Source organism: Muntiacus reevesi, chromosome 1 (genome assembly GCF_963930625.1).
Source record: "Muntiacus reevesi chromosome 1, mMunRee1.1, whole genome shotgun sequence".
Classification (NCBI taxonomy): domain Eukaryota; kingdom Metazoa; phylum Chordata; class Mammalia; order Artiodactyla; family Cervidae; genus Muntiacus; species Muntiacus reevesi.
This window is the reverse complement of record NC_089249.1, coordinates 88,467,661-88,492,570: the sequence shown is the minus strand read 5'-3', so window position 1 is coordinate 88,492,570 and position 24,910 is coordinate 88,467,661. Positions and strand designations below refer to the sequence as shown.

At 41.8% G+C, this 24,910-nt stretch overlaps 1 protein-coding gene and 1 non-coding gene across 3 annotated transcripts in view; both read left to right on the top strand.

The window, feature by feature from the left end:
- Positions 1 to 24,705, top strand: part of TTF2 (transcription termination factor 2) — a 53,577-nt gene extending 28,872 nt beyond the window's left edge. For both annotated transcript variants that reach the window (XM_065906193.1, XM_065906184.1), the window contains exons 13-23: positions 4,026 to 4,207; positions 4,912 to 5,065; positions 5,401 to 5,492; positions 6,541 to 6,623; positions 7,025 to 7,158; positions 9,319 to 9,489; positions 12,322 to 12,380; positions 13,201 to 13,351; positions 14,949 to 15,031; positions 16,621 to 16,695; positions 21,572 to 24,705. In XM_065906193.1, the coding sequence (XP_065762265.1) occupies positions 4,026 to 4,207; positions 4,912 to 5,065; positions 5,401 to 5,492; positions 6,541 to 6,623; positions 7,025 to 7,158; positions 9,319 to 9,489; positions 12,322 to 12,380; positions 13,201 to 13,351; positions 14,949 to 15,031; positions 16,621 to 16,695; positions 21,572 to 21,716 (1,329 nt within the window). In that variant the 3' untranslated portion in view covers positions 21,717 to 24,705. The remainder of the gene's footprint in view (positions 1 to 4,025; positions 4,208 to 4,911; positions 5,066 to 5,400; positions 5,493 to 6,540; positions 6,624 to 7,024; positions 7,159 to 9,318; positions 9,490 to 12,321; positions 12,381 to 13,200; positions 13,352 to 14,948; positions 15,032 to 16,620; positions 16,696 to 21,571) is intronic.
- On the top strand, positions 17,537 to 17,642 carry LOC136156677 (U6 spliceosomal RNA). The gene has a single exon (XR_010661166.1). It is a non-coding gene; the product is annotated as a U6 spliceosomal RNA (small nuclear RNA).
- Positions 24,706 to 24,910: the final 205 nt, after the last annotated feature.

Below are 24,910 nucleotides of genomic sequence, written 5' to 3'. Positions count from 1 at the left end.
TAAAATGAACTGGAATGGGTAAATTTAACTCAGATGACCACTGTATCTACTACTGTGGGCAAGAATCCCTTAGAAGAAATGGAGTCGCCCTCATAGAGTTCCCTAGTGGCTCAGACAGTAAAGCATCTTGCTTACAATGTGGGATTCGATCCCTGGATCGGGAAGATCCTCTGGAGAAGGAAATGGCAACCCACTCCAGTACTCTTGCCTGGAAAATCCCATGGATGGAGGAGTGTGGTAGGCTACAGTCCATGGGGTCCCAAAGACTTGGACACGACTGAGTGCTCATAGTCAACAGAAGAGTCTGAAATGCAGTACTTGGGTGCAGTCTCAAGAATGACAGAATGATCTCTGTTTCCAAGGCAAATCATTCAGTATCATAATCATCTATTGTCTATGCCAAGTCTTGGCATACCAAGTCTATGCCACAACTGGTAATGCTGAAGAAGCTGAAGTTGAGCAGTTCTATGGAGACCTACAAGACCTTCTAGAACTGACACCCAAAAAAGATGTCCTTTTCATTATAGAGGACTGGAATGCAAAACTAGGAAGTCCAGAGATATCTGGAGTAACAGGCAAATTTGGCCTTGGGGTACAGAATGAAGCAAGGCAAAGACTAACAGAGTTTTGCAAAGAGAACGCACTGGTCATAGTAAACACCCTCTTGCAACAACATAAGAGATGACTGTATACATGGACATCACCAGATGATTAATACCGAAATCAGATTGATTACATTCTTTGCAGCCAAAGATGGAGAAGCTCTATACAGTCAGTAAAAGCAAGACTGGGAGCTGACTATGGCTCAGATCAACTCCTTATTGCCAAATTCAGACTTAAATTGAAGAAAGTAGGGAAAACCACTAGACCATTCGAGTATGACCTAAATCAAATCCCTTACGATTATACAATGCAAGTGAGAAATAGATTCAAGGGATTAGATCTGATAGACAGAGTGCCTGAAGAACTATGGATGGAGGTCCATGACATTGTACAAGAGACAGTGAGCAAGACCATCCAAGAAAAAGAAATGTAAAAAGGCAAAATAGTTGTCTGAGGAGGACTTACAAATAGCTGAGAAGAGAAGGGAAAGGCAAAGGAGAAAAGGAAAGATATACCCATTTGAATTCAGAGTTCCAAAGAATAGCAAGGAGAGATACAAAACTTTCCTCAGTGATCGTTACAAAGAAATAGAGGAAAACAATAGAATGGGAAAGACTAGAGATCTCTTCAAGAGAATTAGAGATACCAAGGGAGCATTTCCTGCAAAGATGGGCACAGTAAAGGACAGAAATGGTATGGACCTAACAGAAGCAAAAGATATTGAGAAGAGTTGGCAAGAATACACAGAAGAACTATACAAAAAAGATCTTCATGACTCAAATAACCACGATGTTGTGATCACACACCGAGAGCCAAACATCCTGGAATGCCAAGTCAAGTGGGCCTTAGGAAACATCACTATGAACAAAGTTAGTGGAGGTGATGGAATTCCAGTTGAACTATTTCAAATCCTAAAATATGATGCTGTGAAAGTGCTGCACTCAATATGTCAGCAAATTTGGAAAACTTAGCAGTGGCCATAGGATTGGAAAAGGTCAGGTTTCATTCCAGTCCTAAAGACAATACCAAAGAATGTTCAAACTACCACAGAATTACAGTCATCTCACATACTAGCAAAAGTAGTGCTCAAAAATCCTCCAAGCCAGGCTTCAGCAGTACTTGAACCATGAACTTCCAGATGTTCAAGCTGGATTTAGAAAAGGCAGAGGAACCAGAGATCAAATTGCCAACATCCGTTGGATCATCAAAAAAGCAAGAGAGTGTCAGAAAAACATCTACTTCTGCTAAATTGACTATGCCAAAGCCTTTGACTGTGTGGATCACAACAAACTGTAAAATTCTTAAAGAGATGGAAATACCAGACCACCTGACCTGCCTCCTGAGAAATCTGTGTGAAGGTCAAGAAGCAACAGTTAGAACCAGACATGGAACAACAGATTGGTTCCAAATCGGGAAAGGAGTACGTCAAGGCTGTATATTGTCACCCTGCTTATTTAACATATACATAGAGTACATCATGTGAAATGCTGGGCTGGATGAAGCATAAGATGGAATCAAGACTGCCGGGAGAAATACCAATAACCTCAGATATGCAGATGACACTACCCTTATGGCAGAAAGTGAAGAAGAACTAAGGAACCTCTTGATGAACATGAAAGAGGAGAGTGAAAAAGTTGGCTTAAAACTCAACATTCAGAAAACTAAGATCATGGCCTCTGGTCCCATCAATTCATGGCAAATTGATGGGGAAACAACGGAAACAGTGTGAGACTTATCACTGCAGATGGTGATTGCAGCCATGAAATTAAAAGATGCTTACTCTTTAGAAGAAAACCTATGACCAACCTAGATAGCATATTAAAAAGCAGAGACATTACTTTGCCAACAAAGGTCCATCTAGTCAAAGTTATGGTTTTTCTAGTAATCATGTATGGATGTGAGAGTTGGACTACAAAGAAAGTTGAGTGCCGAAGAACTGATGCTTTTGAACTGTGGTGTTGGAGAAGACTCTTGAGAGTCCCTTGGACTGCAAGGAGATCCAACCAGTTCATCCTAAAGGAAATCAGTCCTGGGTGTTCATTGGAAGGACTGATTTGAAGCTGAAACTCCAATACTTTGGCTACCTGATGTGAAGAACTGCCTCATTTGAAAAGACCCTGATGCTGGGAAAGATTGAAGGCAGGAGGAGAAGGGGATGGCAGAGGATGAGATGGTTGGATGGCATCACTGACTTGATAGACATGAATGAGTAAACTCCGGGAGTTGGTGATGGACAGGGAGGCCTGGTGTGCTGCAGTCCTTGGGATCACAAAGAGTCGGACAGGACTGAGTGATTGAACTGACTAGAGTACTTACCCATCTCATGACCAGCTCTGCCTTCTTGTAGATGATTAACTTTTCAGCTTCCTCAATGGTTTCTCTTAGCTTTCAGGCTAAAACCCTCATTCCTTTAAATGATTTTTTTAGGCCTTGTACAGTCTTGCCCTTCCTGAGTGTCCCTTGTTCCCTACCCGCCTGCCTCCCTCCCAGGGGCACCCCATGCTCAGCTGTACCAAGGGCTGTACTTCCCTCCATACTCTGTCGTGTTGTTTAGCTGTTCTCCCTCTGAATGGAGTGCTTTCCTGCCCTCTGTGGTCAAATGCATCTCTTGGCACCTGCTGCTGGCTTATACCTCGACACTCCATTCATTATGCAAATATTGAGTATCTACCGTGTGCCAGATGCTATTTCAGGTATACAGCAGTGAGCAAGACCCACTAGCTTCCTACTGTTCCTTATTAAATCATCTAGTAGGACTTGCTGTATATACATTGTATATAATTATCTTTGTGCTTGTTTTATTTTTTCTCCCCGGCTAGATTGTGAGCTCCTTGAAGAGAGGAAATGATCTTTGTATCTGGCTTAGTATCTTACATGTAAAAGGAGACTTTTAGGGAATTTTCCTGGTGACCCAGGGGTTAAGACTCCATGCTTCCACTGCAGGGGGCATGGGTTTGATCTCTGATTGGGGAACTGAGATCACGCATGCTGTGTGGTATGGCCAAGAAAGAAAATAAAGTCGACTTTTAGTAAATTTTTAGTGAATTATTGTAAATTTAGGGAAAGTGAGTAAATCTTTTATTGATTGAATGACTTTGCAGGCTTGACAGCTAGTGTATCCCTTACCCGTGGTCATTGCTTGAAAGTGGGTTGAAAGAATACAGAAAACTAAAATTAGGAAACATTTTACCCTTAAACATCTTGTGCTCAACAATTGGGAAGTCAAGTGACTTGTTTATTTGTACTCATTGAGTTTCTGCTCTTGATTTCTTAAGCTTAATCCTTATTTCAGTGTACCTGATCTAGGCCCTCAAACTTGAAGATAAGAGTGAGTCTGTGAAATTTGCTTATTTCCCCTTATTGGCTGGAAGACACACATGTTTTCCTATATTTCTGCTAGATTTCACTTGTGTTTCTTCCAGGGTACGTCATCACCTTTGCTTCGAGTAACGTGGGCTCGAATCATATTGGATGAAGCTCACAACATTAAGAATCCCCGGGTGCAGACTTCCATGGCCGTGTGTAAGCTCCAGGCCCAAGCCCGGTGGGCTGTCACTGGAACACCGATTCAGAACAACTTGTTGGACATGTATTCACTGCTGAAGTGAGTACACTCTTTGAGATTAGGTAGATGTGAGCCCTGTCGGTAACCCTTCTTGATTATTTCATATCTCGTATCGCCAGTGTGTACGCCAGATTAGCATGTCTAGCAGGTGGCAAACCTGTCAACATTTAAGGGACAGGAGAATTAATATTTATGAGAATATAATCTGTTGATTGACTGGCTGATACAGGACTTTCATGACATGCAGTCCTTCTATGTGGAAAAATACAGGACTAGTTAAAGGAAACAAAAGTCACTTTTTTAAGTCCTAGGAATGTTTTCAGTTACTTCTGCTTTAAAACATATGGCCTGAGGTCAGGGCTACAGTTGATTTGAAGCAAACAGAAAAGAATGCTGATTTTTAAATATTTGCTTTTATTTAAGTCAGCGCATAAGAGGATATAGAATTTCTATATTAGCCTTCGAACCTTTAGGAATGAATTCTAGCTATTGGTTATATGTCCTGTTGTGGTGATATAGACATTTTAATGGGAAAAGGCACGTTTGTATGATGTGGTTTTATGATGTGGTTGTTGACTTGGACCCTTTTGCTCTGTCTAGCAGAGCTTTGCTGTGAAATTGACGTTTCGCATTGGTTGGGATGACATGTGAAACCTGGTATGCTTTTCCTCTTATGTCTGTCTTTGACTCTCTCCTCCATCATCCCATGCTTGTTTCCTGTTCTCCGTCCTCTGATGAAAAAGATTTCTCCGTTGTTCTCCATTTGATGAGTTTAAGCTGTGGAAGAGTCAAGTAGACAATGGCTCAAAGAAAGGAGGAGAACGGTTAAATATCTTAACCAGGACCCTTTTGCTGAGGAGAACAAAGGACCAGCTGGACTCCGCCGGCAAGCCCTTGGTAATCCCACTGACACTTGTCGCTGGGTGGATGTGGGGGGTTAGGAAGGAGGGTGACTGTGTTCTTGACTCTCATTGCACTGCCATAGCCTTTGCTTCAGAAGCTCCCGAGTCTCCCATGCTCCTACACAGAGGCCCTTGAGTTGCTGTCCTGCCCCCGGGGTCATAGCTGTCCTGTTTTGTGGTGTGTTACAGCCATTCTGCTCTCAGGGGAGGGTGGGCGCTGCCATCGAAGGCTTGACTAGATTCCCAGTGTCAACTCTGGGGAACATGCTCCGTAATACGCAGTTAATTGTAGAACTTCACTGCAGCTTCTTTTGTCTTTCACTTTTCCAGGTGGTGCTGCCCCAGCGTAAATTTCAGTTGCACCGTTTAAAACTCTCTGAAGACGAAGAGACTGTCTATAGTGTCCTTTTTGCAAGATCTAGGTATGTGCAGTGAAGAAGCACCTTCTCACAGCTGTTTATTCTTGTTTATTCTTGTTCTTGCTTGGGATTGAGTCAAGGTTCCTCTAACTGCAGTTACGGTATTACGGACAAGTTGAATATTGGTGGTCCTTTTTACAAAAGCTCCCTTGTTCTCTCACCTCGCCCCCAGCTGACCTTTGCCTCATATACACAGCGAGCCTGTTCACTGGCTTTCTTGCATGGAAGGCCTAGGCTGTGCACACTGTCACCAGGTCTTTCTGATCGCTGTGGGGCTGTATTAGGAAAATATTGGCCAACCTAGTACATCTCTTTGACCTTTGACCTCTTATCCAGCCTCTCACCAGAACTTTTAAGAAGCTGTTCATCAAACCTTCCTAAGTGATTAAGTTTTTTCCTCTTTGTAGATCTTATATTTATTAATAAACATTTTAATATTAATCTTAACTAATTAATAATATATTACTGTTACATATTTAATATTAAATTGATATAGAATGTAATACTAATATTACAATAAGCTTGTTAGTATTTATTAATCATTTTTAAATGATTTTGCTTTTAATTATTTTTATTACCTTTGGCCAGTGCTTGCTGTGAGCCTGCCTTCATTTAACAAGTCCACTTTTCCACTTTTTAAAAAATTAATTTATTTATTTTTGGCTGTGGTGGGTCTTTGTTGTTGAACGTAGGCTTTCTCTAGCTGGAGCAGGCGGGAGCTGCTCTTCCTGGTGGTGCGCTGGCTCCTCATTTCGGGGCGTCTCTTGTTGCAGAGCATAGGCTCATGGGCTAAAGCATGTGGGCTCAGTAGCTGTGACACACAGGCTTAGTGGCCCCCCTGCATGTGGGATCTTCCCAGAGCAGGGATTGAACCCATGTCCCCTGCATTGGCAGGTGGATCCTTAACGACTGGGCCACCAGGGAGGTCCAAGAAGTCCACTTCTATGTTTCTTCAAGGTCCTGCCACTATCACAGTTAGGCAGCGACCATGGTAAAGCTGTTTGGTCTCAGTGACCACTATATGTGCATTTTGTTTCTTGATCTGAGGCAGGTTGGCTCTGCAGTACTATCTAAAAAGACATGAAAGTGGGAGCAACCAATCTGGAAGAAGCCCTGACAATCCATTCAATAGAGGTGAGCAGTGGGACACTTGTAAATACAGAAACTTATGAAAATATGGCTGCAGATTTGGTAAACTTACAGAAATGGGGGTCGTGAATTCTTGATAATGGAGACTTGACTTTAGCTTGGAACCTCAAACTAAAGTAAAATATAATCTGTGAGCACCAGACCTGGTGATGTAAACTTGTTTTTAGTTATTTCTGAAATCTGTTTTATTGAAATGCAAATACAGTAGTTCTGTAGAGAAAATGAGTATTTTGTTTTTCTTCATTAGCAGAGAAGTGAGTTAGAACTGTGTTATTGAAGCTCAGATCAAAGCAGGTTTCAAATCTCCTCGTTTAGTTCACGGGTCTTCCCCATGTTTCTGTTTTAAACACTGTGCTCTTTCCCATGTCTGGTTTCCTTCTTGGAAGTGGCCCAGGAGTTTGGGTCCCACGGGCCTGGGCCCTCCTCGGCCGCCAGCTGGGCGACCGCCAGCACCGTCCACATCCTGTCACAGCTGCTTCGGCTCCGCCAGTGCTGCTGCCACCTCTCTCTGCTGAAGTCGGTGAGCAGAGCGCCGGTGTGGGTCCCGGGGGCCGCGGAGGGCTCCCCTCAGGCTCCTGTGCCTGGGCTCCCGTCTGCCGGGTCAAGCAAGATGGGATTCGAGGGTGTTTTGTTTTTTGGTGGGGCAGCAAAGATGGGACTGCGTATTTTACTATATTTTAATCATTAGTGATCTTGAGATAATTCCCATGATGTTGAGAACAGTTTTTATTATTTATTTTATTTTTAAAAAAAGCTTTACTTTAGAATAGAAAATAGTACTACCTCATTAAAAAGGAAACCATTTGTGAATACTTTGGTATTTTAGGGTGTCGTAAAGCTAATAAGTCTAGTTATGAAAACTCAAGTATTTATACAGTTGGAAAAGTTGTCTCTACAATGGGTAGAGGCACATTCATAATTAAGAAGAATATGTTACAGGCAGAACACTCAGACATAAATTTCAGCAATATGTTTTTGGATTTGTTCTCTAGAGTAATGGAAATAAGAGCAAAAATAAACAAACGGGACCTGATTAAACTTAAAAGGTTTTGCAAGCAAAAGAAACCGTAAACAAAATGAAAAGACAACCTATGGATTGGGAGAAAATATTTGCAAACAGTGCCACTGACTAGGGATTAATTTCCAAAATACACAAACAACTCATACAGCTAATACCAAAAAGCCAAACAACCCAATCAAAACATGGCAGAAGATTCACATAGACATTTCTTCAAAGAAGACATACAGATGAGCAACAGATACATTGAAAGATGCTCAATGTTGCTAATTATTTGAGAAATGCAAATCAGAACCACAGTGAGGCACCACCTTGCACTGATCAGAATGGCTATCATTAAAAAGTCTACAAATAATGCTGAAGATGGTGTGGAGAGAAAGGAACCATTCTACCCTGTTGGTGAGAATGTAAGTGGGTGCGGCCACTGTGGAAAACAGCATGGAGGTTCCTTAAAAAGCTAAAAATAGAGTTACCACACCATCCAGCAATCACACTCCTGGGCACATGCCAGAGAAAACTATTTCAAAAAGGTTCATGCACCCCAGTGTTCATAGCAACACTATTTACAGTACCAAGTTGTAGAGGCAGCCTAAATGTCCATCAACAGAATAGTGGATAAAAAAGATGTGATATGTATACATATATATATGCACATATATGCACGCATACATACATACAGTGAAATATTAGTCGGAAAAAAGAATGAAGTAATGCCATTTGCAGCAACATGGTTGGACCTAGCGAGTTCGTATTAAGTAAGTAAGAGAAAGACAACTGAAATCCAAAAAAGATGATATGGATGAACTTATTTACAAAACAGAAATAGCCTCACAGACATAGAAAACATACAGTGTTACCAAAGGGGATAGCAGAGGGCTGGCTGGGGGGAGGAATAATTTAGGAGTTTGGGGTTAACATATACGTACTACTATATATTGAATAGGTAACAACAAGGACCTACTGTATAGCACCGGGAACTAAACTCAGTATCTTGTAGTGTCCTATAGTGGAAAAAAACCTGAAAAGGAATATATATGGATATAAAATTGAAGTACTTTGCTGTATGCTCAAAACTAACAGAACTTTGTAAATTAACTATACTTCAATGAAAAAAAGAGAAATGTGTTACTTTTTTTCCTCCTTGGCAGTTAGAATTTATATTATTTTCTCCTTGGTCATCAATGATTCTTTTCTTTATACTCTTCTGAACTTTTCCAGGTTTTCTGTAATAAGCACATATCATTTTTATGAACAGAAAAAAAAACTGCTTAGTACTTGAAAATTTTTTTATTTAAAAAGTTTTTATTGAAATGTGCTATTTCTTTGAGGCATTGAAGTAATGTGTCTTTTTTTTTGGTAGTACTGTAAATTATGTCTTGATTATCAATAGCTTAATTAGCTCTATTGTTCCAGCTGGGGCAAATAGAATAATCTTGTAGTCTATCTGGCAATTTTCTAAAAAGTTCCACTTTGGTTTATTTTTGATCTGGTGAGAAAAACTTGTAAGACTTCATTTTAATCTGGGTTTACTCAAGGGGGTACTGATGGTAAATTACAAAACATTTTGCCACGTGCAGTGTTAAACAGTCAGCACTTTGGCAAGTCCAGTGGCTTGCTGCCTCAGCCGCCCATTTGCTGTGTCCCCTGTCTGATTCCCATTAGGCCCTGGATCCGACGGAGCTGAAGAGTGAAGGTCTGGCCCTCTCCCTGGAGGAGCAACTCAGTGCCTTGACCTTGTCCGAATTTCACGACTCAGAGCCGTCTGCCTCCGTTTCCCTTAATGGCAAATACTTCAAGGTGGAGCTTTTTGATGACAAGAGAGAGAGCACCAAGGTAGTATGATCACCTCCATTCTAGTAGAAAGACTTCAACTCCTCACATATTTGCTTGAGAGCACCATGTTTGTCCAAGTGGGTCCAGTCGTTTGATGGCAGAGCTGGAGCTACTAGATGTTAGCTGGTCAGATTCTCCCTCTAGTTCTGAATTCTGGCTTCATTTCATGAATAGAACTGAAGTGGGCTTTCAGAGAGTGGCTTGGGCCCACCTCTCACATCAAGGCAGATTTCTGGCATGGATTCCTGGGGAAAGAATCTGTCAGGTTTACACTGGGGACAGGGCCTGGGCAAGTGAGCAGTTTGTTTTGGGAAAGCCACAAAGACCTGGGCCTTAAGACAATGTCTTACGTCTGAGCGCCAATTGCTTTCCTTTGTTGAGAAACTTCAATCTGCCAGGTTTGATTGTTACCAGCCTTCTGTCCTCATTAGTCACTCTATTCCCACGGAAGCTGGAGAAGGGAATGGCAAACCACTTCAGTATTCTTGCGTTGAGAACCCCATGAACAGTATGAAAAGGCAAAAAGATAGGACACTGAAATGCTTTTGAACTGTGGTGTTGGAAAAAACTCTTGAGAGTCCCTTGGACTGCAAGGAGATCCAACCAGTCCATCCTAAAGGAAATTAGTCCTGAATATTCATTGGAAGGACTGATGTTGAAGCTGAAACTCCAATACTTTGACCACCTGATGCGAAGAGCTGACTCATTTGAAAAGACCCTGATGCTGGGAATGATTGAAGGTGGGAGGAGAAGGGGATGACAGAGGATGAGATGGTTGGATGGCATCACCGACTCAATGGACTTGAGTTTGAGTAAACTAGGGGAGTTGGTGATAGACAGGGAGGCCTGGTGTGCTGCAGTCCATGGGGTCTCAAAGAGTCAGTCATGACTGAGTGACTGAACTGAACTCCCACGAGAGTGATTTAAGAACTGAAGGGTTCTATCAGAAGAAGCCTGGGGTGTGTGTGACTCAGGCCTGCCCCTCCACTGGCTCACTTGGAACCTGCCCGCTGTCTTGCCTGCCCTGCGTGGCTGGTTTCTCTCTCTGCTGCTTTCTGAGGCTTCCTCAGATTTTTTTCAAAGTTTTTAAAATATGTAACTAGGAAGGAGGTCACTGCCAAGGGAATTGTGTTACCTCACAGCTACTTTTAATTAGGGTTCTAAAAATATTTACATAGGTCTTCACCATCAGTAACTGGTGGGAACATGCAAAGGGCACCCTATGTGGCCAGGTTTCAGGCCCTGGCAACCCTCAGTTAGCAGATGGGTTGAAACCTCACATTGCTAATAATTTGTGTTCCTCACAACTTGTCTGATACTCAGTTAATGATTCACAAGCCTTCTTAATGTGAACCCATTAATCATAGTTCAAACCTCTTAAGGTGGTTTCATGTTAAAGAAGGGAGTTTGTTTGATATCACAAACCTAAACTCATACAGAATGTTATTAGAATTAGTCTACAGCTCACAGACCATAAATCCTGCTCTCCCACTGCATTTTTTTTTTCTTCAAAATACCTATGGCTAGGTTTTTCACGTGGCAATTGAAGAACTTTCTATAACCTCAAGTTGTCAGAACACTAGGCATTTCATGTATGTGCTTTTTAAATTCCTACTGATTCAAAATGGTACAGTCCTATGACCATCTTCCTGCGCAGTCATGGGAGTGTTTGTTCAGATTGGAATGCAGCCTCATGTGGGAGCCTCTACAGGTTATCACTAATGTCACGACAGCATAGAGGGGAAGAGCTAAGCGAATCTCCATTGCTCTGGCTCAGCTCCTTTCACCCACGAGGAAGCTGAACTCTCCCCTAGGAGTTTCAGAGTGAGCTCGCCCCGTGATGGCAAAGTAGGAACTCTTCATCTCCAGGTTCCTAGTCCAATTCTCTTCCTCCTGTACCACTCTGGAGATGAACTCTAGGCCTCTTAGAACCTTTAGAAAGGTCACTCACCTTAGCAGTCGGGAAGAATGAACTCAGTCACTCTTTGAAGTCCTGCCCATGTGTTCTTACTGTCTGGTCCTTCATTGACTTGATTGTGCCCGGAGCAGTTTGGATAAATAGCCAGGGAGCTTGTCACAAAGCTTGAGCAAGTGTTCCTCAGTCTGGAAAGGTTCTCTTCTTCAACACCATTTGCAGCAGGCCTCAGACCGGGTCAGGCTCTTTTACTTTCTCCTTCTGCAAATATTAGGGTAGTATCTTCTGTGGTCCCGCAGCGTGCTGGGGGACCGTGCTAAGGGTGCCGATGAACCAGACACATGCCAGCTCTGCCTCCTTGGAGCATCTCTGGCCTTGAAATCAAGAGATAACTAATAAGCAATTATTATATAATTTTTAAAAAGACCATGATAATAGAAAGAAAAGGTGTATAGTAGCACATAGTCAGTGGGCACCTTGAATTGGGGAGGACCTCCAAGAAATGACATTAAGCTGGCACCTAAGGCTGTTCTAAGCAGAGGGAACGGAATGGACAGAGATGAGACAAAGCATAGCTCAGTGGAGGGAGAGTGTTCGTTTCACCCAAGCATCATTTGGGTGTAGTGAGGGATAAGGCTGGAGATATGAGAGGAAGTGAGAACCTGGGAGGTCACTGTAAGGAGCTTGGGCTTTATTCTCTGTGGGAGGCCACTGGAGGGTCTTCAGCCAGTGAAAGCAAATAAGAAACTGGCATTTTGGAAATAGTCCTCTGGTTGCAGAGAGGAGAGGGAACCAGAGAGGAGTAACACCTAAAGCTGAGAGGCCCTGGGGGAGACTGATTCTTTCATTCAGGCCAGAGAAAATGGAGAAAAGCAAATTTGCTTAAACCTACTTATGTTAATTCAACCTTTTCCCAGATTTCATCCCTGTTGACAGAATTGGAGGCAGTCCGAAGAAATTCAGGGTCCCAAAAGAGGTAAATGTGTTATTTCATTATCCAAGTGTTGCTTGTAATTATGCAAGAAAATTGGGTATTGTGGATGGTTATAAATCTTAGCTTTTTATATCAAGGACCTTGAGTCACACTCAGTAGAAAGTACTGAGGTTACGGCACAAATTTCCTGTGATTTCTAATTAAAATATTTCTGACACTGGTTGCAAAGGCAATCCCTGGAGGATCTAAGTAAGCTGAGCATCTGAAGAAACGTTTAAGAGCAGAGAAGAAGCATCTTAAACAAAGCTAGAGAATAACAGAGGGAAATGGAGGGAGAGGGGTGTGGTCAGACCGGGAGCCCCCGCAGTGCTGGACATGTTCCTGAGCTAGGGGCGGGGGATGCAGGAGGTTCAGTCTTTGTTTTACTTTACTCTGTGTTACTCACTGCATTTGTAGATCAGAAAGATTTTGATCTAAAACTCTAATTAAAGCACAGCATGGAGGGAACAGAGAAACCCTAGAGGCTTATGGTTCTGACTGGCAAGGGGAGGGGCCTGTCCTCCTTTTCTGCAGGACAGACCTCTAGATGAGAACTAAGTCCCCAGATAATTGGAGGCTGCAGCCGTCACTTTAGTTTCACCACCAATTTGTTCTGACTTCATTTCGCACAAGATACGTAGCAGACTGGATATAGAAATAACTGGAAGCATTATAATCTTATGTCACCTAAGTGTGTACCCTTAGGTATCAGAAGGCTTTCCTTCTTCCACATTTGATAACTGAATCATATGGATAGCAGGTGTTAAAGCCCTGCAGATGTGTTTATTTCATGAGTTTATTTCTGTTTTCTCCTTTCTTCCAGTGTCATTGTCTCTCAGTGGACCAGCATGCTGAAGGTTATAGCCTTGCATCTTAAGAGATGTGGATTTACTTATGCCACCATCGATGGTTCTGTCAACCCCAAACAGAGAATGGACTTGGTAGAGGCATTTAACAGCCCCAGGGGCCCTCAGGTACGAGCTGATCACAGCTGAGTTCTGTAATTAAGAGCAGATTGTTCCCGATTACACAATTTTAACATAGCTCAATTGAAAAATATTCATAGCTTTGATCCCTCCAGATATTTTTGATTCCTTTGACATTTATCAGGGGTATGTATCAAAGTGTGAAAATACTCTAAGAGAATAAAATATAAAGGTTAAAAAGAGTAAGGACAGAAATGGTTAGGATCAAGAAACTCTTTGTGGAAAAGGCAAGCCTGGAAGGATGGGTGGGATCTTGATATGAGGAAAGATGGAGGGAAGTGGGAGAACAGTCAGTTCAGTTCAGTCGTTCAGTCATGTCTGACTCTTTGCGACCCCACAGACTATAGCACGCCAGGCCTCCCTGTCCATCACCAACTCCTGGAGTTTACCCAAACTCTTGTCCGTTGACCGGTGATGCCATCCAACCATCTCATCCTCTGTCGTCTCCTTCTCCTCCTGCCTTCAATCTTTCCCAGCATCAGAGTCTTTTCAAATGAGTCAGTTCTTCACGTCAGGTGGACAAAGTATTGAAGTTTCAACTTCAGCATCAGTCCTTCCAATGAATATTCAGGACTGGTTTCCTTTAGGATGGACTGGTTGGATCTCCTTGCAGTCCAAGGGACTCTCAAGAGTCTTCTCTTAACACCACAGTTCAAAAGTATCAATTCTTGGGCGCTCAGTTTTCTTTATAGTCCAACTCTCATATCTGTACATGACTACTGGAAAAAACCATAGCTTTGACTAGACGGACCTTTGTTGGCAAAGTAACGTCTCTGCTTTTTAATCTGCTGTCTAGGTTGGTCATAGCTTTTCTTCCAAGGAACAAGCGTCTTTTAATTTCATGGCTGCAGTCACCATCTGCAGTGATTTTGGAGCCCCCCAGAATAAAGTCTCTCACTGTTTCCATCTATTTCCTGTGAAGTGATGGGACCAGATGCCATGATCTTAGTTTTCTGAATGTTGAGTTTTAAGCAAATTTTTTCACTGTCCTCTCAGAGACATCTAATTATGGATGATGGGAATTTAGGGCTTTGCTCGTGGCTCAGTGGTAAAGAATCTGCCTGCCAAGGGGGAGAGTTGGGGTCGATCCCTGGGTTGGAAAGATCCCTTGGAGAAGGGAATGGCTACCCACTCCAGTATTCTTGCCTGGGACATCCCATGGACAGAAGGGCTACAGTCCACGGGGGTCACAAAGTGTCAGACATAACTGAGCAACCAAACAACAGTTGAGTGATAGGCAGGAGAGTCGTGGCAGTGGTGAGGGACTGGTGGAAGAGACAGTATCTGGTTGATGGAAAGTGTATTGAACTGACCAGCCCCAGTATTCTAAATGGTAGTTCGGCAGGCACACAATTAATGTCTTGAGATTGACTCACCCAAAAAAGGTTAAATGAGAATCTTCTTCAAGGTGAGGCAGGGGAAATAGCATCTCAAAGTTTCAAAACAATGCCTTTATGACTGCAGAAGGAAATTTGATAAGAACATGTTGCTTATTTGTATTGATCTTGGTATTGAACCAAGGAGCAGGAGAGACGGTTTATGAGACCGAATCTGTGTAAAGTGAACGGTGTGCTTCCTTTTGAAGGTTATGCTAATTTCTCTCTTGGCTGGAGGTGTCGGTCTAAACCTGACTGGAGGAAACCATCTTTTTCTTCTGGACATGCACTGGTAACAATTATGGATTTTTCTTGAGTTGTCCCTGCATTGCAGGGAGACCAGAGGGGCAGTAAAACCTGACTTCTTATAATGAGTGTGTTCCTTTCGTATTGTGGAGCTGCCTCTGTGCATACATGTGTATAGATACAGATCAAAATGGTGTAGGCTGAGTTGATGGCCCTGTATTCCTGAGCAAGGAAGGATTCAAATGACTATTTAAAATAGTCTGTTCACTTTATTGTTAACCTAATGTCTGTTTCCATGGAAACTGGAAATAGGGCTTTTTCTCATGGCTAAGAGCTACTTCACTCAGCAAAGAGTTTTATCTCTGCAAAACACCGTATTTCAGACATACTTATTGACGTCCAAGGAAATCTCAACATTGGCAAAGAAGGAGAACCATTACTCCTAAAGGGAAAGGGAAATAAATTTTCTAATTATGTTAGATACACACTTAAGATACAGCTTTGGACTCACCACTCATAGTGTCAACACCAGGAGCATAGCAGCGTTCTTCCTAGATACGAAGCAAATGATTCATGCGTTGCTAGGAGAAAGTATCATAATCTGTCCCAGTTTTGATTTTTCAGTAATGCCAGTTAGGGATTGCCACACCAGGCACCGTTGCCAGGGATTGTCGTTTGTTCTCCAGGCAGCCCAGATGGGCACAGACAGGCCCACCTGTTGTTATCTTCCTGGAGAATGTGATTAGGTCTTACTTTGGGACCCCTCCCACCCCCATGCATGAGGAAAGCAGAATTGAAATCATGCTGGCTTCTGAATTGGAGAAATGTGGCAAGATGAGAAACTAGTTTGGAGTTGGAAAGGAGAATCTAGAAAGAAGGAAACAAATTCAGTCTTCTTATTTGAATCATAGAAAGTTAAAAGTTGAAAACGGCATTAAAGGGGACTTTCCTCATGGTCCAGTAGTTAAAAAGACTTTGTTTTCCATTGCAGGGGGTGTGGGTTCAGTTCAATCCTGGTTGGGGAGCTAAGATCCCATAAGCCTTGCGGCTGAAAAACCAAAACATAAGGCAAACAGTATTGTAGTAAGTTCAATATAGACTTTAAAACTGGTCCACATTAAAAAAAAAATCTTAAGATAAAGGCATTAATGATCATTTGCCAGCCCTCCCATTCCCAAGCCTTTTAGGTTATGGTTAGATAACTTGCCTAGAGTCATCCAGCTAGTTAATGATTGGATTTGAGCATCACTTTAACCTCTGTTACCTATAGTTTCAACTGATGGTGGTGCTAAGAGTTCCTACTGGAGGCAAATCTGAGCCCAGTTTCTCATGAGGGGGCAAGAAGACATCTGGGAGTCTCCAAGCCCCACATAGACTAGAACAGAGACCTGCCAACTTTTTCTATGAATATTTCAGGCTTTGCAGATACATGGGTCTCTGTCACGTATTCTTTCTTTGTGGATTTTTGGTTTTGGTTTTTTTGTTTTTTTTTTTAACAAATCTTTAAAAATGTAACAACTATTTCAAACTCAAGAGCCATACAGAGACAGACTGCAGGCTGGATTTGGCCTGTGGGATTTGCCCGCCCCTTGTCGAGGATGTCAGTAAACCTGAGCCCAACCTGTCTTCTCACAGGAATCCATCGCTTGAAGATCAAGCTTGTGACCGAATCTACCGAGTAGGGCAGCAGAAAGATGTCGTCATACACAAGTAAGTATATAAAGATCTCCTGGGGCCAAGATCTGCTCCCGTGAAAATCTTTGTTGGGTAGTGTTTTAACAGAATGTAAAGTATTTGGTGGTCGCTGTACTGATGGTGTTTGTGGGGCTCACCCTCCTTGGCACTCAGGTCAGGAAGGGAACACAAGCAGTTTGGGGGTAACCTTGGAGCTGGTCCCTGCAGAGGAAAACAAGTACAGTGATGAGCCTTATCTCAGTCAAGGCTGCCCATGAAAGGACCCTCCTCTCTCTCTCTCTCTCTTTCACTTTTATTTTGACATGACTCCAGACATAGAAAAGAATGTAAGAATTCTTACAAAAATACCCCAGAGTTCTCGACTGGTAAGAATAATACCAAAAAATTCCTGACTGCTGTGACATTTGTGTGTGTGTGTATGTGTGTGAGCTTTTTTCTGGACCATTTGACAGTAAGTTGCAGACATGATGTTCCTTTACCTCTAAATACTAAAATAGGCACTTTCTAAAAATGACATCTCTTACATAATCACAATAAAGTTATCAAAACCAGGATGTTAACAATGATACAATACTATTATCTGATCTATGGACCTTATTCAATTTTGCCACTTCTTCCAGTGATGTCCTTCCCAGCAAAAGGCCCTGCATAGCATTCAATTCTCCTGACTCTCTTATCCCCTTTAATCTGGAACAACACTTCAGTCTTTCTTTGTGTTTTATGACAGTGACATTTTTAAAGTGCATGGGGCAGTTATTTTGTAGAATGTCCCTTTATGTGAGACCCTCCTCTTTTTAAAAACAATAATAGGTGCTCGCTTTGGCACATATACTAGTATGTGTGTATAGTAAATATACTATATTTAGTATAGCACATATACTAAAATTGGAACGATACAGAGAAGATTAGCATGGCCCCTGCGCAAGGATGACACGCAAATTCGTGAAGCGTTCCATATTTTTACAGAGTGAAGTAAGCCAGAAAGATAAAGAACATTACAGTATACTAACACATATATATGGAATTTAGAAAGATGGTAACGATAACCCTATATGCAAAACAGAAAAAGAGACACAGAAGGACAGAACAGACTTTTGAACTCTGTGGGAGAAGGTGAGGGTGGGATGTTTCGAAAGAACAGCATGTATATTATCTATGGTGAAACAGATCACCAGCCCAGGTGGGATGCATGAGTCAAGTGCTCCGGCCTGGTGGGCTGGGAAGACCCAGAGGAATCGGGTGGAGTGGGAGGTGGGAGGGGGGATCGAGATGGGGAATACGTGTAACTCTATGGCTGATTCGTATCAATGTATGACAAAATCCACTGAAAAATAAAAAAGAAAAAAAATAAATAAAAACAATAATAGAACCTGCCTTAACTGCTGGAGTCCAGCCCCAGTGGGTCTAGGAGTACCCAAGGGATGAGTGGCGTCAGCGAGGAAGGAGACAGACACACACAGAAGGTTGCATGGAAGAAGAAGTTTTTTTATTTTTAGGACAGCTCAGTTTTTATAGAATGAACATTACCTCCCCTTAAGTCACCACATGTTACATCAGATGTTGGTTTCATGCTTCTGTCAATATTTTCCTTCCCCATGTTTTTCCCCTGTGCATTCATCTGGAACATTTCCGATTACAGGGTTTTTTTTCTTGAATGTCCCGTACATTAGTCTTCTTGCTTCAATGGCCTAACATTTTCATTCTAACAAAAACAATATTCCACAAATTTCAGGTATAGTATGAATTCTTTGGACAATAAAACAATACATGGGAAAGGTTACAAAAACATGCTTAACATTTCTGAGAATAGTACCATGTGAAAACTTTGATATTTTTCTTTACCTGAAACCACAAAACCTCAGTCTACAATGATTAACTATGAAGCAGCAAAGCACCTGTAAAGCAACAAAACACCTCTATTAATAGGTGATGGCAGTGAAACTGGTTAATGTAAATCTTCTATTGAAATCCTATGTACCACATTTCCTAACTCTGCAAAAATACCCATAATATTCCATGTTGTTTAAAGGAAGGGAAACAATGGACAAATAGCAGCAAGGAAATAGCAATAATGAAAACCCTAAACTGAAGCGTATCTCTACTTCTAAATCTAAATGCCTCTACTCTATTCTATTCTAGAACATTATAATCTTTTAAGCAAGCAGCCAAACTATGCCTGTGGCCTTTTCCTTTTTGACTTGATGTTTATGGTCGTGTCCTGAGCCAGAGCAATCATGAGCATTTCTAAATAGGCTTGGACTTTACCAGGGAGACCTTATTACTATATATTACATTTCCAAAAATTAATAGAAAGCTCAACAACAGTAAGACAGAAAGAGGAAAGGGACATATCGGGCCCCCGGGACACCCTCGAGGGGAAGAGCTGCCTTGCAAGTTCTTTCTCGTCCGTGACCTTGTCCCCGGGACAACCCCGAGGGAAAGAACGGCCTTGCAGGTTCCTCTCTCGTCCCATGACCTTGTCAAGGATTGGCCGCATCCCGGCGGCTCCCGACACTTAACAGTGCAGTCCAGCCCAGTTGTGGACCGCTTTCCTTCATCTTCATGACCAAGTTTCTTGAACATATAGAAATCATTGTCTATCTTTACTTATTTTCCATTCATTCCTCAACCGTATGAACTGGCTTTCACCCCTGTCACGTCACTGAAGCTGCTCTTGCTAAGGGGCACCAATGAATTCCAAAATGTGCCAAGTACAGCGGTTGTGTCAACTGTTCTATCTTTAGCTCTTTTTTCAGCTTACTTTGTATGCACCTCTCTCGATAATCCTATCTACTCCAGCAAGTCCAAAATCTACACCGTCAATTCCAAGGTCTCCTAACCTTCAGGCCCAGATATCCAAATCCCCACAAAATATATGAATCCAAGTGTCCACATCCGCACCCATTTTTCATTTACTCATGCGTTTATCTCATTCAACTCAAAAAAACAAATACCTATTAGGCTTCCCAGGTGACTTAGTGGTAAAGAACTCTCCCGCAATGCAGGAGACCTGGGTTTGATCCCTGGGTTGGGAAAATCCCCTGAAGAAGGTAACGGCAGCCCACTCCAGTATTCTTGCCTGGAGGATTCCATCAGGGAAGCCTGGCGGGCTACAGTCCATGGCATTGCAAAGAGTTGGACAATTTCTCTAGTCTATTCATTCTGTTTTTTCTTTGTTGTTATTTTTAATTTTATTGACATACAGTTGATTTACAGTGTTTGTTAATTTCTGCTGTATAGCAAAAGTGGCAGTTATACATATATATATTCTATTTCACATTTTCCCTTATGGTTTATCACAGGACACTGAATATAGTCCCCTGTGCTATACAGTAGGACTTTGCTGTTTGTCCATCATATAATAGTTTGCCTCTGCTAACGCCAGACTCCCAAGCCATCCCTTCTCCACCCCCAGCCTCCTTGGCAGCCACAAGTCTGTTCTCTATACCTGTGAGTCTGTTTCTGTTTCATAGATATGTTAATTTCTGTTGTATTCTAGGCTCCACATATAAGTGATATCATGTGGTGTATTTGTCTCTTCCTGGTTTAGTACGATAATCTCTAGATCCATTCATGTTGCTGCACATGTTAGCCATGGTTTTATACATGTTCCCATTCCCTGGGATGCCCTCCCCACTGTTCCATCTGGCAAACCCTTGCTCATCCTACAAGTCACATTAAGAATTAACTTGTCAATGGGGTCGTCCCTGAATACCCCAGACAGATTTCCTTTCACTTGTCTTGTACAGTGGACGTATTTCCATTAGAGCAGTTTCCAGGTGATATCGTTATTCTTGCTGTTTATTTTCATGTCTCTGTCTTGTGTTCTCTTTGACTGCACGAGCATGTTCGCCTCTATGTTCCTATACCGAGCATAGTGCATGGCGTATGGTGACTCTCCATCAGTACTTGCTCAGTGAGTGACGAAAGGACTGACAGTGGCATTTCCTCAACTGGTCAGACCTGTTTTCACTGTGAATTAGCCATGAAATAAGACACTCTGTACTTTAACCAGTACACATATTCTTAGCAGAAGCCTGATATTTTTAGACCTTCTGACCTTCCCAAAATGGGGCTTTTTGTGTGAAAGCTGGACCTCTACAATTTTTATTTTTTGGGTTCGGCATATTCCCTAATGGCTCAGTTGGTAAAGAATCCACCTGCAATGTGGGAGACGTGGGTTCGATCCCTGGGTTGGCAAGATCCTCTTGAGGAGGGCATGGCAACCCACTCCAGTATTCTTGCCTGGAGAATCCTCAAGGATAGAGGAACCTGTCATGCTGCAGTTCATGGCGTCAGAAAATCGGACATGACTGAGTGACTAGGCACGTATCTCTTGTGATTCTGGCGTTTGTCAGTTATCTCAGCTTTGAAAAGAAATAATAAGTCAGTCTGAGTTCAGATCACTTTAAACGGATGTATATATTTAGTCTAAGTTATTTAGGTTTCCTAAACTTAGAGTTATTAATCAAACCTAAGGAAAAATAAAGGAAGAAATCTCCTTTAAAAACTAAGCATACATAGATGGAGAAGGAAATGGCAACCCACTCCAGTACTCTTGCCTAGAAAATTCCATGGATGTAGGAGCCTGGTGGGCTGCACTCCATTGGGTTGCAAGGAGTCAGACCCGACTGAGCGGCTTTTCACTTTCACTCTCACTTCCTAAATACAATGGTGGTTCTGATTATTGCACTTAAAACTGGGATGTTGGACTATATTTTCAGTATTCTGTTAAACAGTAAAGTACTGTGTGGGTAAAATGATATTAAAAAATATTGTTAGCAAGTATCAATAACAACAACAACAAAAAAACTAAGCATACATAGAAGCTTGACTATTTCTTTAGATATGCTGCTTTGGGATTTTGATTGTTTTCTTGTCTGTTTTTCAGATTTGTTTGTGAGGGAACAGTGGAAGAGAAGATCTTGCAACTCCAAGAAAAAAAGAAAGATTTAGCCAAACAGATTCTATCAGGATCTGGAGAATTTGTCACCAAGCTCTCCTTGGCTGACCTCAAAGTCCTTTTTGGCATCTAACTTCCTGTTTTTCGGGCGCAGAGTAGTGCCACTGTTGGTTTGTACTAGGATCTGGAGGGAACGACTTAACCCTGGTCCTTTGAGCTCTCCTTGGCTTTCAGTTTCACCTTCAAGCCTGATGCCCTTCTCCAAGCGAGGTTGAATTATCATGTTAACCAGCTAGGTAACCAGTCATGTTAACCAATCAGCGTATTAAATAAAACCAATAAAGTGCTTCAGATAAACAGCCCTGGGAGAGTTGGACCTAAGCCTCAATAAAAACTCAGAAAGCCCTCTGCACCTTTTTCTTCTCAGCTGATGGGGACCCAGTGTTGCTGCCTTTTCTAATAGGCTCCCTCCCATCTCTTCAATTCCTGCCCACAAGGCTGCTCCTATAACCATCTCTTCTAGACCATTTTTCTAGATTCCACATATACGCATTAATATACAGTATTTGTTTTTCTCGTTTTGACTTACTTTGTTTGACAGTCTCTAGCCATCCACATCTCTACAGATTGAAAGGTTGTTGCTGAACGATAAGACGCTGGGATTCTTGGCTTCCGGAGGAGACGAACTCAATCCGGGGCCAGAGACGAGGCTGGGTCGCTCAGAGCTTTTGTGTAATAAAGTTTTATTAAAGTATAAAGGAGATAGAGAAAGCTTCTGACATAGGCATCAGAAGGGGGCAGAAAGAGTACCCCCTGCTAGTCTTCAGCTGGATGTTATATAGTCACTAGTAGTCTGTTAATGAAAAGAAAGGAATGTCTTAAAACTCAGAATGGCACCAGGCCCCTCATCCATAAGTTGCATTTTGTGATAATCTTGGCACCAGATGATTCATCCCAGGCCATAAAACGATTGACATGAATCTGGTAGAAGGGCAGATTACCATACAAATAGTTTCATTTACATAGACTAGGGGAACAATATCTGAGTATAACATACTGGTTTGTCAAGTAGGTTCTAAGCTGTTTGGCTGAACCGACTTGAAGACAAAGTCTGGGGTAAATGCATAGCACGTTAACATAGCTTAAGACAAACATTTCCATAAGAAAAATGTATTGGCTAACTCAAGGTTTGAGAATAGTTAGCTTCAGGTGAAACCAGGTGTCATGGCAACACAGTATTTTAAGAGAAACCTTTTAAATTTGTATAGAGAAGGAAAAAATCGCTAGTTTGTTTCCTCCTGCCGCTTAAAAGAGATAAAAATGTCTGATGCTTACAGCTTATTTCCTCCCTTTGGAGACTCCTGGCCTTCCTGCCTGTTACCCTCTCAAGATGACTCCGTTTTGTTCCTTTTTATGGCTAATATGCCATTGTATACATGCACCACATCATCTTTATCCATTCCTCTGTTGATGGACGTTTGGGTTGCTTCCGTGTCTTGGCTATGCTATTGTAAATAGCCAGGACATGGAAGCAGTGAACACTGGTGTGCATGTATCTTTTTGAATTATGGTTTTCCCTGGGAATGTGGAAAATGGGATTGCTGGGTCATACAGTAGTTCTGTCTTTAGTTTTTAAGTTACCCCCATACTGTTCTCCATAGTGGCTGTCTCAGTTTACATTCCCAGCAACAGTGCAAGAGGGTCCCCTTTTCTCCACACCCACTCCAGCATTTATTGTTTGTAGATTTTTTAATGATGGCCATTCTGACAGGTATGAGGTGATACCTCATTGTAGTTTTGATTTGCCTTTCTCTTATAATGAGCAATGTTGAGCTTCTTTTTTTGTGTTGTTGGCCATCTCTATCTTCTTTGGAGAAATATCTATTTAGGTCTTCCACCCATTTTTTGATTGGGTTGTTTGTCTTTTGTCTTTTTTTTTTTTTTTTTTGATGTTGAGCTGCATGAGCTGTTTGTGTATATTGGAGATTAATCCTTGGTCTGTTGCTTTGTTTGCAAATATTTTTCTGCCATTCTGGGGGTTGTCTTTTCATCTTGTTTATGGTTTCCTTTGCTGTGCAAAAGCTTTTAAATTTAATTAGATCCCAATTGTTGATTTTTGTTTCTGTTTTCATTATTCTAGCAGGTGGGTCAAAAAAGATCCTGGTGCTTTTGTCAAAAGAGTGTTCTGCCTGTATTTTCCTCTAAGAGTTTTATAGTAACCATCTCTGTATAGACTGAGCAGAAGTGGGCTCCTACCTAATACGTAATTGGGTAGTATTTAATAAAACAAATAAAAGTAATAAACCTATTCCCTTCCTTATTATTGTATCATTTAGAATTTGGTATCATATCTTTTATGTTATCATATAATTTTGTATTGTTACCATATAGTATTTGTGTCATGTAGTTTAACATTTGTGTCTTTATAGGATTTGTAGTTTTACACATTTGCAGTATAGAAGCACTTAGTCTCATTGTTATATTCAGTATTACTGAATCATATAGTATTTTTATTATCATTGGCATAATCCAATAAATATGTGTTTGACATGTAGCAGAGATAATGCTTTGTATCCACTAATCCCCATGTCCCCTTTCCTCCTGACTACCAGAGACTACATTTCCTATTCTTCACTGCAGTTACATGGGTCATATTACTCAGTTCTAAGTCAGTGTGAAGAAGGAATTCATAGGGCCTGGACTCCATCTCAGGCCTGTCTGTACTGGTTGTGCACGGCCACCTCTCCAGTGGACTCTGAACTCTGTGCTTAGCGCCTATGGGAATGACAATAGAAGGATAAGACCCCCTCTGGGCAGGGGAATCTTGAAGACCACATCCAGGTTACTCATTGCCTAAGAGGAAACATACTGTAATCACCCCTGCCTCCGGACAGGTCATACATTTTTTTCCATATCGGGATGTAATCACAGGCTTATCGATTATTAACTGGTTGGAACATGACCATGGACTTATTGATTATTAACTGTTTGGAATGTAACTGCGGACTTATTGATTATTAACTGTTTGAACACATAACACTTAAATGATGGGGTTATTGTAGTTGTATTTACCCTTCCTTTGTTTATTTAAGTCTCAAGGAAATTGGGGTGGTGGGTTTAGACACGAACACATGGGGTATAAAAGATTTTCACAAATGCTGGTCGGGGTCTTTGGCTCAGAGGAGACTCTGCCTTGGGCCCTCCGGTGTAATAAACTGCACTCCACTGTCTGCATTATCCTTCTGAGTGAGTTTGTTTCCCGGAGAGTGTGGCTGTAACAAATGGAATGTGGAGAGAAGTGATGTGTGAGTCATTTCTTATCTGCCC